This window comes from Saccoglossus kowalevskii, chromosome 7 (genome assembly GCF_978046115.1).
Source record: "Saccoglossus kowalevskii chromosome 7, keSacKowa6.1, whole genome shotgun sequence".
Taxonomy (NCBI): Eukaryota; Metazoa; Hemichordata; class Enteropneusta; family Harrimaniidae; genus Saccoglossus; species Saccoglossus kowalevskii.
Window position 1 is genome coordinate 7,441,201 of NC_140647.1, and position 14,319 is coordinate 7,455,519.

Here is a 14,319-nt window from a genome sequence, read left to right on the forward strand (position 1 = left end):
ATATCTATCCTCTCCCTCATAATCTAGTAGTCTTGGAATTTTAGCAGAAAAATTGATTTGCCTGTTCACCTATTAATTTTTCCATTTCATCTTTATGGCATTTGTAGCGTTCTTTGACTTCTCACAAATATTTAGACCAGTTCATGAATACCTACCTGTAGGGACCATCCAATTAGTGCCGTTACCAATATGCATGTCCATTTAGGCAGGTTTCATTCATGAAAACGAACCAAGTGGGTGTTCACCCATTAATTTCATATATATATTTCTTGTATTATTACATAGTTCAGGTCTAATAGGTTTGACAATGAATGCAGTATTTGTAATGTACACTGTTCACCGAGGGATTGTCACTTTCAATTATATAATGACTCTCCATCCTAAAGACTCGTGTATACTAAAATATTTCTTGACAATGGGCAGTTTAGGAGATCAAGAATGAGTGTCCTGATATTCAACTACATATGGATAGAATTGTACAGATTGACAACTTTCTGTCATTTTAATCTCCCTAAATAAATAAGAATATAAAGACTGCTCACTGAAACAAGGCATATTGAGTTACTAAAATGTCACTAAATTTCATTTTTTTTTTAAAAACATAATTGAGATTAAATATTGCACAAGTGATATCAGGTAAGCAGATTACATGGAATGAGATAAAGAATGATAGTACATGGTGGGTATGACAAATAAATGCAAAGTACATGGCTGAAAACATACACATTCAACATAATTATTTTATGACTGTACATAGAATATGAACAAAAACCACATCATCCCTTGTTGTCTAGTATTTTGTTCTCTTGGTTTACAAGAATATGATATTATTAATCCCATATTCTGCTATGGTGGACATTTACTTGATAGAATTTATGCGAGAGTGAACACTTCTTGTAACAGCTTGTTAAAATGCTGAAGCAGACATGGAATGCACATTACTTGTCTGCAAGTCCTGTTTCTTTGAGTTTATTGAAAAAGAATCGTTCCAAAGTATTAGCACATTTACAGTACTCTGTATCAGGGTCGTTATAAGCACGGCAATTACTGAATATCCTCTGTGTATCAGCTATAAACAACTTCTTAGATACATAATATCTACTTTTTAATCTTTCAGTCATGGTCTTAAGATCTGAAATTGGTTAAAATATTGTGGCATTAGTATAGCTACATGTATTTAAGTAGGTTATCATTACTGGTGTGGGTAGAATAATGTAAACCATAAAGTGTGCTTAATTTATAGCTCTGTATCAATTATTTTTCACCAGTTATGAGTGGTTTGCATAAAGACGATATGGGTTTACGCCTTGTCTCAACAATGGGTCACATGCAAACTGTAATTGCTCCAACAAAAGCCACAAAGTGTATTAATTGTATTCGTAAAAATATGACTTATTTTGACCATAGACACACCTATGTCTTTACATGCACTACTAATAGAGCTAATGCAGTCCTAGTTAAACATGCCCACTTTGGGTTTGTGATAAACACTATAAAAGGGAGCTCTGTTCATTTTTAGTCTGTTGAAATTGGCTTCCATCATGATTAAATTGTTGTTTTTTTTGGCGGCTTATATGAAATGATATTAAGCACCACTAATAAACTAACAAGGATTATTGACCGGGTTGTCTGAGCTTTTGAAAGGCAGAACAATTTTTGCTTAAAATTGTGACAATTTCTATCTTCATCCATGGATGTGTAAACTTTAGAGAAAGTTGAAGAGTCTGCATATTGCCTGCACTCTAATCACTAAATGGGTTTTGAATCATTTCAGGTTGGTATACAAGTTTAGATAAATTTTTTTTTGCAAACTGAGCTCACAAACAAGTGTAATTATTAAAGCACATACAAGACACCATTCCAAGGTACATTATATGTGCTACACATACAAGACACCATTCCATGGTACAATACATGTGCTACACATACAAGACAGATGCACCATTCCATGGTACAATACATGTGCTACACATACAAGACAGATGCACCATTCCATGGTACAATACATGTGCTACACATATAAGACAGATACACCATTCCATGGTACAATACATGTGCTACACATATAAGACAGATGCACCATTCCATGGTACAATACATGTGCTACACATATAAGACAGATGCACCATTCCATGGTACAATACATGTGCTACACATACAAGACAGATGCACCATTCCATGGTACAATACATGTGCTACACATATAAGACAGATACACCATTCCATGGTACAATACATGTGCTACACATACAAGACAGATGCACCATTCCATGGTACAATACATGTGCTACACATATAAGACAGATACACCATTCCATGGTACAATACATGTGCTACACATATAAGACAGATACACCATTCCATTGTACAATACATGTGCTACACATATAAGACAGATACACTATTCCATGGTACAATACATGTGCTACACATACAAGACAGATGCACCATTCCATGGTACAATACATGTGCTACACATATAAGACAGATACACCATTCCATGGTACAATACATGTGCTACACATATAACACAGATACACCATTCCATTGTACAATACATGTGCTACACATACAAGACAGATGCACCATTCCATGGTACAATACATGTGCTACACATATAAGACAGATACACCATTCCATGGTACAATACATGTGCTACACATATAAGACAGATGCACCATTCCATGGTACAATACATGTGCTACACATACAAGACAGATACACCATTCCATGGTACAATACATGTGCTACACATACAAGACACCATTCCATGGTACAATACATGTGCTACACATACAAGACAGATGCATCATTCCATGGTACAATACATGTGCTACACATACAAGACAGATGCACCATTCCATGGTACAATACATGTGCTACACATACAAGACAGATACACTATTCCATGGTACAGTACATGTGCTACACATATAAGACAGATGCACCATTCCATGGTACAATACATGTGCTACACATATAAGACAGATGCACCATTCCATGGTACAATACATGTGCTACACATACAAGACAGATGCATCATTCCATGGTACAATACATGTGCTACACATACAAGACAGATGCACCATTCCATGGTACAATACATGTGCTACACATACAAGACAGATACACTATTCCATGGTACAATACATGTGCTACACATACAAGACAGATACACCATTCCATGGTACAATACATGTGCTACACATATAAGACAGATACACCATTCCATGGTACAATACATGTGCTACACATATAACACAGATACACCATTCCATTGTACAATACATGTGCTACACATGATAACTATTTTACTTACCCATAGGATATTTAATATGATCATAATAGTCTGGGGCTTCAGACTTCTCTACTGGCCTTAAAAATGGCCATGAGCTGGCATGATTCTGAGACCAAATAGATAGTAAAAGAAATTTGTCAATTATTTCACTTCATAGTAACTGATGATAAATAATATTTATTATGTACATAAAGTAGTATAGTTAGGGCATAAATCATTTATAGTAATTGCAAGTCATTTTGAAGATCACATTCAAAAAGCATCAAGTTTTACAGACATGAACTTTATTCAATATCGTAGAATGGACTTACCTTGACTTGGGTTAATATTGTCTTAAATGCTGTGTAAAGTTGATCCTCTGTTAATATGCAGCCTCTTCCCCTTTCTTTGCTTGCTTTCCAACCAGCTTCACCTACAAATGTAACAATACACGAAATAATGGGAATTATATCTTGGTTAGTCTTAATCTAGCCATCTGATTGGCTGAAGCATGGTCTTGTATCTGGCACTTGAAAACTAGTGATCCTGCCTCGACTAACTGGCTTAAATATCTAGCTGAACCAAAATCATATGACTGAGCACTGTGCACTGTGACTGTGACTATATGAACAACTGATCAAAACAAGGTACATGTGCCAATTATTACTGCCAAAAATGTTAATAAATTACATATTTGCAAGAAAATTACCCATGATAATTGTGGGCATCCATTGCAGCATATTGTTCAAATTGAACATGTGACATAATTTACATGTCCATTGATGCCACTCATCGTAACTGCAAAGAAACATTTTTTTACTTTTTTGGCAGAAATAGTGTACGGTCAGTAATATCGATAGTTCATTGAAATATACTAAAATTGTTGTCTATTTTGTCATGTACCTTACCCACCTACGCGCATCTTCTACAGAGTGTATTTTGGCCCTGGTATTTGAAAGAAAATCTAGAACATGGAATACATATGTGGGTGAATTCTGACCCCTTAAAATGTATTATAATGACAGATTACACCAATAAAACTCAAAATCAATGTGGAAATCATTAGTTCAGAAATATTTTTAAATTAAAAAATCAGGGTATTATGTTGTCAGAACCATCATGCTATTTGATGTTTAAAAACCACGGCTCTTTGTTATAATCAAAGAAAAGACTTACGTATTCCTGGGATATTTTCGATTGGTATTTGCCGAACTCCTTCCTTGAAGCACAATAATCCAGCATGCACTTTACGGATCTGTTCTTGTTTCTTTTCTATTAATTTCTTCACAATCTGTAACAATTATTATACTTTAAATATCATAATAATAATAATAATAATGTGACTCACCACCAGATGGTGCTAGTTATAGTAATTTAAACTACTAGTATGTCAATATTGTGAAAAGTGGCCACCAGAGGGCACTAATCATATAAAATAGTTGTTTGAAAGATTTGGTACCAACTGAGTACTAATGTGTGGGGCATCATTGGAAAAATTTTGTGTATTTTCACAAATATGAATACACTTATACCTGCCATACAAAACAAGCCATGCATGGCACAGTCCCCGTTAGTTATCAAATCTAAGTTATATAGTTTTGTTTATAGTAATATATATATATATATAGTACAAGTACTGGAACAGCATTAATCAAATAACATTTTGAATCAGAACATCAAACCAATACAACTGTATATCTATGACATGATGTATAATGAAAATTTGAACATAATCAGTCAAAACATGTCAGAGAATCGGACAAGCTCTCATAATGTCCAATGTGTGTAACAAGTTTGAACAAAATCCATCTGTAAACAGTTGAGAATTGCTGGATTTTGATGATTTTTCAGTACAAAAATGGCTGCCATTCAGCCATCTTGAATCAGATCATGAAATAACTTTGATATGCATATGTATAATATTATGTACAATGTGTGTGTGAAGTTTGAATGTAATCAGACCAGGCAGAAGATAAGATACATGTACGCACAAAACTAAACGGGGACTAATAAAACCCAATGAATAATTAACGATTCTTTGGTCAGCATGGTTATCTTACCTCTTTCTGTTTTCTAATAATATGCGTGAACTCTGTGTATGGAATTCTGGGATTGATTTGACATCCCATAAGGGTAGCCCCTTCATAATCCTTAATGTAACCCATATAGGTGGATTTTGGAAGCTTGATGTCCTTGGAGAAACCCTGTAACCAATAATTTATATTAAAAGACAATGTTTAAATTGGTTTCTGATCACTGCAAGTACTACAGAGAGGAATTTAATTAAGCTTGCTTAGTTGTGAGATATGCTGAGTTATGGGACCTGCTGTGAGACCACATGAGTTGTAAGACCTGCTGAGTTGTGAGATTCTATTTCTTCATTGTAAAAGTATTGTGGAAATCAATGACAACGTAATCAACCTTATTTTCCCTGAAGAGATTTATATTTCCTTTAATCTGGCACATACTGAGATAAAATTGTCATTTACATTTTTTTTAAGTATGATTTTTCAGAGCACAGTACTCTGGACACTAGGTTGGACAAGTACGGTATATTGCACATATTCTTACAGTAACAATGTCATGGAAGATTGTAATAAACAATAGTCAATTGGAAAAACATGTAAAGTAAATAAAATAATTAAAAAAAGCACAAACACCACTCCAATGTAAATACAATGTACGAGTATCATTGAAAACTTACTGGACATTTAACAATTCTTGATTGGGGCTATTCAGTATAAGAGACTTCAATGACATAGTGACAGTTACCTAGTGTGACCAGTGTTGAATGGTGTGAATTCCAAAAATTACTCCAAGTACAGGCATTGATTTCAACTTTTCAACACCAAAGTGATTCACAGTTAAAGGCACCAAGTCAAGAATAAGGTATTCATTGTTATCATTCTTTCAACCATTGTTCATTTTTTTTATCATGTGGAATAGATTTTATTATTGTGTGGATCGAGATATCTCCACTGTCTGAGGCTTCTGTTGAGTAACAACTAACTTACTGTGTTCATGGTATAATGAATACACTTCAGAACAACATGTATAATTAATTGCATACCTGTTTTTTAAAGTAACCAATGGCATATTCATCTGCAAAAGTAAGTAAGTGATACACACCATGTTTGACATGGTAATCTTTCAGATGATTCATCAGATGTGTTCCATAACCCTGTAAAAATTAACACAATATACAACAAATAGTAACTAGAAAACATTTGCAACAATATTCCCACTTTACAATATAAATGTAGAAAATACATCAGGTTTCTTGATGAGTTATGACGTTTTAATTTGGAGAGGAACAGAGTACATATGATGAACTCAAAGTGAAATTTTAACACACAAAAAAGTCTAAAAAAACTGAATATATTCATTCATGATTTAAATACAAACAAATACAAAGTGACAGAGCATTTGACTCCCTTGGACTCTCTTGGTTACTCTTCTTCAAAGCTAGCATGACTGACTGGCTATTGCAAATGTAACAATTTTTGTTTGTTTTTTAATTTGACAAAATAATGGAAAAAAGAATGCTTTTTGACAGATTACCAATGTAATAGAAATGTTAACTGGTTAATGATTGGAAGATTTTACCATTTGTTTAGCATCAATACCTTGCTCTAGAAACACAATGGCACTGACTAACAATTTTGGTTCAACACATTTTTCTGGTAAAAGTTGCAAACTCTGGATGAGGGTAGTAATCAAGAAATTTGTAGTCCTTTACTTTTGTCATGAATATTTTTAGTCAGAAGTCTGACTAGTGATCAGTTTTGAACAGGGAAACAGTAACAATTCACAGATAAAAATATTTTCAAGGTGGTCCGGAAAAAACAAGCACATTGTGAGCGAAATGGTTATCTGTCAAACAGGCAATCCAGCAAAAGTCTCTAATAGATTTGTCACACACATTGCACTTTGGGAGTACTGTAAAATGACTAATTTTCACTGGGTTTAAATTTCACTGATTTACCATTTCAGGCATATTCAGTGGGTTTTAAATTCACAGTTTTATCATTTAGATAATGTGTTCTATGCTAAATTTTACATATTCACTGTGTTTTAATTTAGCGCATTTTTCCAGTCAGCGAAATAAGCTAAATTAAAACCCAGTGAATAATTACCCCCTTTACAGTACTTCATACATCTAGCTCTCCTAAGTAAAAAAAACCCCCATAATCTTGAGGTATCTTGGTAAGTCGTTAAAACAGATGTAAAAAAATGTACACACTCCATTACATACCTTAACTTGTTCATTAGATGTCACAGCACAGAACACGATTTCAGTGAAACCTTGTGTTGGAAACATACGAAAGCATATTCCACCAATTACTCTGTTGTCTTTGACCAAAGCTAATGTCTTGTGTTTTCTAAAGTAAAAAAAACAACAATGGAATTAGGCTACAGTGGGGCAGCTATTCAGTAGTAGTGTTCAAAGAACGCTCAGAGATTGACAAATTTCATGAAATGTACTCGAGAAAATAGAGAAAATCTGAAAATTAATGCTTTGTATATTCAGCAGGGAGAAGGGTCTTATTAAATATAGCAATCCTTGAATTTATGCTTGGTCAAACATAAGGTGCACTTTTGTTTTGTTTTTTTAGACAAAATAAACACACATGGGAGCCAAATAAAATTGTTTGCGTGTGAAATAATTAAGAAACACTTGTAGATAAACATAGAGACAAACTTACGGATCAAACACAAGCCTGGTGATGTACTCCTTGGGCATTCTGGGTAACTGATGTGAAAAGACATTCTGCAAGCCAACCAACCATATCAATGTATCTTTTGACGGTTTCCGTGTTAATGAATTTCCAATCACATGGAATTCAATTACTCCCCTTTTTTCTTCCATCCTAGCTGTTTCGTCTCTGGCAGCATTGGCGGAAAATAAAGTGCCCTGTGAATAAAATACACATACGTGTATCAATGGACTTCTAATTTAAAACTACTTCTCTGTTGTGCATTAACCGCCACGCAAGTCACACAAATTTGATTTTAACAAAATGTAATTTACACACATTGTATACTTGCATGTGAACCACATTGATTACTATGTGCTGGAATGACTGTGGTTAATTAATAAGGAATGTAATTTTATGCAATGATGAGCACTGCCTACTCACTAATTTATATCAGAACCAGCTATTGCAGAGTATAAGGCTCAAACTAAGTGGTTACAATGTCAGTCTGTGAATACAGGTGACAGTATTCTCACCTCTGGTCCTAACATAGCTGAAGGGTCTGTTATTGTAGATAATACTGCAGTGACTGTTTCCATTGGTATGTCCCCCTCTATCCGCTGTCTCTTTGCATCTTCTATACTTTGTGGAACTTCTAATTTTCTTTTGTCACCTGTAAACAGAGGTCATATTGGCAATGCTTAATTCAAAAACTATTTTTCTTGTGCATTGTATCTATATAACTGTTTTTTGTGTTTTTTTCATTAATTTCACATGAATGCAGATTGACCAATTACATCACATGACTGCAGATTGACCAATTACATGATGTATGGAGATAGTTTCCCAAGTAACGGGCAGAGTCCTCAGACAAATAGCAATGCAAGGTGAATAATTCACGATATCAGTGTAGAACCATGTATGAATCAAGATATTCAAGACATGTTCTTACAAATTCTGAAAATTACATACCTCCATCACCAGACAATGGTGATAGTGGACTTAGCTTGTCACTTCTCTGGCTGTTAATTAAACTTGGACTTAAATTGAAGGATGTAACATCACTTGGAGTAACACCACCAGTACTACCAGCAACTGATACGGAAGACGCAATGGTTGGAGTGGTGATGTTTATGCGGCCCAATGACAATGTGCTGCCATCTGGGGGATTATTTGCTGTGTCAAAGAAAAGGTACCCTTGCGTTAACACAGTATATGGACACAAGTAATAAAAGGGGATAGGACAGGAGCACTGACTCACAAAAAACAGCTACAGAGCTATTACATCTAACACATAGGAGACTACACAAATATTACTGCATGCAATTCTCACATGTATATGTGTGGTTTGATATTAAGTTCTCATGAGGTCCTTAGCAGTGAATTTACATACACTGGCTCAAATAATGTACCATGGTTCTTTTTTAAATAAAAGACGACCACTAACAAATTACCACCATGGATGTACAGTAGGTGATACATATCATAAATAAAAACGACTTTCAAACTTGTTGACATTTTATTGGCCTAAATACGTATCCAACAATCAAAATAGTTTAATTATCCTCAATCAACAAAAAAACACTTAAGGGTGATGATTAAATTCCACAAAAAAACAATACGTACATGCTTCGGGCGTTGGTGATGAAAGCGGCATGTTGGCTGGAATGTGTGAAAATTCAGGATCCCATATTGGAGATGATGGACCATAAACCTCTTCCTCTAGCATCGATAGAAACCTAATGGTGACAAAAACAGCCAGTACATAGTATGTGTCATGTGTTCTCACCAACGGTAAACTGTACATAGTATGTGTCATGTGTTCTCACCAACGGTAAACTGTACATAGTATGTGTCATGTGTTCTCACCAACGGTAAACTGTACATAGTATGTGTCATGTGTTCTCACCAACGGTAAACTGTACATAGTATGTGTCATGTGTTCTCACCAATGGTACACTGTATATAGTATGTGTCATGTGTTCTCACCAATGGTAAACTGTACATAGTATGTGTCATGTGTTCTCATCAATGATACACTGTACATAGTATGTGTCATGTGTTCTCACCAATGGTAAACTGTACATAGTATGTGTCATGTGTTCTCATCAATGGTAAACTGTACATAGTATGTGTCATGTGTTCTCACCAATGGTAAACTGTACATAGTATGTGTCATGTGTTCTCACCAACGGTAAACTGTACATAGTATGTGTCATGTGTTCTCACCAACGGTAAACTGTACATAGTATGTGTCATGTGTTCTCACCAATGGTACACTGTATATAGTATGTGTCATGTATTCTCACCAATGGTAAACTGTACATAGTATGTGTCATGTGTTCTCATCAATGATACACTGTACATAGTATGTGTCATGTGTTCTCACCAATGGTAAACTGTACATAGTATGTGTCATGTGTTCTCATCAATGATACACTGTACATAGTATGTGTAATGTGTTCTCACCAATGGTACACTGTACATAGTATGTGTAATGTGTTCTCACCAATGGTACACTGTACATAGTATGTGTCATGTGTTCTCACCAATGGTAAACTGTACATACCGGTAGTATGTGTGATGTGTTCTCACCAATGGTAAACTGTATATAGTATGTGTCATGTGTTCTCACCAATGGAAAACTGTCATGTGTTCTCAAATGGAACATTGTACTCTACAATGATCCAGGAAATGAAAATGCGATATCCATGAATTAATGGCAATGTAATCTGTACTGAAGATTGTGAATAGCCAAACGCTAAACTCCAAACATTCAATACACCACTGTTGATAACTTGCGCCAAATAATCAGAAATTTAGGTTTAATTAATATAAATACTAGGATCTGTGAACGAGTAATTTATAAATACAAGTTACATACTACAACTACATCTGATAGTAAGTACAAGATTAAGAACACATTGTAGAACAACCCAGAGAAGTCATTGTGTTATAGAGAAATATAGCAAACATCAACATGAATTGTTCACCTTGGAAAGTGGGTTAATACCAAAGTCCTCTTCTCTGGGGGCATCTTGTCCTTTTCAGACCTGAACTTATCAAGTAGTTGTCTTCTCATCACAGTGAATACTGAGCGTAACAAAGTTCTTCCAAATATGTGAGTGGTCTCATATCTTGGTAAACTATCACAGAATGCCGGCACATGACAATAACACAGCCACCTGCAAAAACAACACATATATCTAAGGCTGTTTAATGATTGAACTGAAATGATGGCATCAGGAAATGTATTACATTAAGGTAATTCTACCTGTACACACAGTAAATATACTCCATGATGGATTAATATCTTAGAAAATATGCAAAAACTTTTATCAATTTTGCAAGAAATATTTCATGAATTGAAACTTACCTGGTATAATTGACTTTATATTGTGAGACATCATCAGACTGTGACCTTTGCTTTCTTACAGTTGGAGTTTCAAGGTTCCAGTGGTTTAAACAGTGTAAAAACATTTTGGCTAAATCATACATAGTTTGCCATTCTTTCTGTGGTAGATGACCAAACTTGTACAGGACAAAGTTTGTGACTCCCTGCAATCACAGTACAAATGCAGTCAGTAATTGTGAAAATCACAGGCTACACAGTGTGAAAATGCTGGTCCTAATAAACTAAAACCTTGATGATCATAAAATATTGCTTAATTAGGCACTACAGGTTAATAAGAATATTGGTGGTAGGTGGATTTGGAATTAACTCACACATGTATCATAATAAAATAATAATGTCTCATCTATATAGCACTTTACAGTTAAAAATCATTTAAAAACAGAACTGAAGAAGTTTTCTAAAAAAGCGAGTCTTCAAGTTTTGCTTGAACTCATTAAGAGTACTAGCATTTCTAATTGAAAAGAGAATTTAATTCCACAACTTTGGAGCAGAAATCTGAAAGCACAGTTGCTGTAATAAAATGCTAACAGCCCATGAAGTGGTGGCATACTGAGTGATGGAATAGCAGGCAAATATTGTGATGACGATGTGGAATATAGACTGTGAGAATTATATACAATGGTGCTATTAGCTATGCAGAGCTTTGTAAGTAAACAACAGAATCTTGATCACAATACAATCCCTGATTGGGAACCAATGCAACAGATCATGAAGTATGACATCAATATCTTGAGTTGATTTTCTATGTCTTACCAACATAGCTGCAGAATTAGACAATTTGGCTAGGTCAGTGTTTGAAAGGCCATGCAGAAGGCTGTTTGCATTATGATGATACACTACAATTGTCTGACAACTAAATACATATCCTAATGATTCACACAACTATATGCAGTGTTTTGTAGACATACTGTAGAATACTTTATTTTCGCTTGGAATTTATTTTCGCTATTTTCGCTGAAGGGATGTTTCCGTGAAAATAAAATCCAGTGAATATACTTTTTTTCCTATATTTCACATTAAACTCATCAAAAATCAGTGAAAATAAATTCCACACAAAACGCCCAAAAAGCCTTTTCAGCGAAAATTAATTCCAGTGAAAATAAAGTATTCCACAGTAATTGTGCAGACTTTAAAGCATACCTTGGCAATGCTAGGTTTCTCAAACGGTGGACTTCCAAGCGGGCCTTCCACAGATGGCTTACTTTGTTGAAGGATACATTTCCTTAGTAACTGAAAAAAAACCCACTTGTAATGATTAATAATTTCCTCACATACATAACCCATGATAGCATTGCCACAAATCGCAAACAATGGTTCAGTGTTTGTCAAAGAGAAGCCCTCACAGTGTTTGTCAAAGTGATGGCCTCAGGTTTTGCCAATGTGATGGCATCAGTATTTGTCAATATGATGGTTCATTTTTGTAAATGGGATGGTTCAGTGTTTATTCAATGTTTTTCAATGTAACAATATGTTTGAAAAAGCGAAGAGTTTGTCAACGTGGTGAGCTGGAGACACACTGCTATTATTTGGCTTACCTTAAATAAATAAAAATACACCTGCTTTGTATCAGCATCTTCTTCTTTATGTACGCATAAAAATAAGTTTTCCACATCAACTACAATCCCTAAGAGCCTATTTATTTCATCTTCTGGTGTATTTTCTAGGTGTGACACATGGGCAGCTTTAAAGAGATGACAATGTTCCATTAACTTGTGAAAATCAGAGGTCTTGTCTTAAATAATTAAACACCATTTTTTCTTTTTCCATAGACATGTTTATATGAAAAAACTCTTCATACTACTTTCTTAGTTCATTTGGTAGTCAGTTGAGCTGTGTTTCACTGTAAGACCTGTATGATCATGTTCACAGAATAAGGGAAATACCTGACGTCCACATCAACTTACATGTCCTAACTGTAACAGTACCTACCTGTAACTGATGTTCACAGCTTCTACAATAATCAATTAGACTAGCCAATTGAAAAAGAGCAATTTACCAGACTGGTGTCCACAGTTTTCTACAAGAATCAGTTAGACTAGCCAAGTGAAAAAGAGCAATTTACCTAACTGATGTCCACAACTTCTACAACGATCACTTAGACTAGCCAATGGAGTGGCAATATCAATTCTGGCTGGTTGCGACGTTGGAGGTGGATTAGGATTCTTCCAACCATTGCATTTGCATGATTCTTCAGCCTAGGAGGAAAAGTACAAACATTAACAAAAGTTAGGTTCACAGGAGTCAATATTATTAGAAAATCCAATCTTCCTCAGTTTGTGAAAATGTCAAAGGTTTGGCATCACTTAGCCCTTTTTCTATTATATGATCCTGGAAAAAAACATCAGTACATAATACAAAATTAGTTTTGTGATTTACTTAATTTTAGGGATTTATTCAACATGCAAAAAAACACATTATCCGTAACATCTGCAAGCCCTTACAGCGAGTACCTACGGTATGTGATTTAGAGGGAGGGACTGTGTTTGTACGCCCTCTTTTGATTGAAACGAAACAAAGAAAACCGACCTTGCACGATGAATATATTCCTAATTTCTCCAATTTCTTTGTTCTTGGATAACTTTTAACTTGCGTTTTACGTTGACATATTCTTTGGAGATTCATTGGTCTGCTGATATCACTTGCCGTCATCGGTGTTGCTTGTACACGCTGATGACTAGTAGTTTCCTGTGATGCCGAATTCGCCGCAGCCGAACGAGTAGTCGCCATCTTGTTTTTTTCTTGAACCACTAGCTATTAATGTTGAATATAGTACCCGTGTTCACAGAGATTATAATCATTTTTTGTCTAATTAACTGATAAAAATATTCTTATATATGTGGTATCCAGTATATTATATTCATTTGTTAATTTTAATTTTATTATCGATGCTTAATAAACGAAGAATATCATAATATATTTCCATTGAAAAA

The 14,319-nt window shown here is 34.8% G+C and overlaps 1 protein-coding gene across 2 annotated transcripts; it reads right to left on the reverse strand.

The window, feature by feature from the left end:
• Positions 1-469: 469 nt before the first annotated feature.
• Positions 470-14,132, reverse strand: LOC100378710 (histone acetyltransferase KAT2A-like). 2 transcript variants are annotated; one of them, XM_085501010.1, is made up of 17 exons: positions 13,916-14,132; positions 13,452-13,584; positions 12,925-13,070; positions 12,530-12,619; positions 11,351-11,532; positions 10,968-11,159; positions 9,601-9,713; positions 8,947-9,150; positions 8,511-8,647; positions 7,984-8,192; positions 7,533-7,659; positions 6,348-6,458; positions 5,338-5,481; positions 4,454-4,568; positions 3,610-3,710; positions 3,320-3,404; positions 470-1,132 (listed from the first exon to the last, which is right to left on the reverse strand). In XM_085501010.1, exons 1-17 carry the CDS (start codon positions 14,114-14,116, stop codon positions 939-941), a joined length of 2,484 nt encoding a protein of 827 aa, XP_085357136.1. In that variant the 5' UTR covers positions 14,117-14,132; the 3' UTR covers positions 470-938. The 2 variants fall into 2 exon arrangements, with proteins under 2 accessions (XP_085357136.1, XP_085357135.1); XM_085501009.1 differs by having other exon boundaries at positions 10,968-11,180.
• Between the last annotated feature and the right edge of the window lie 187 nt (positions 14,133-14,319).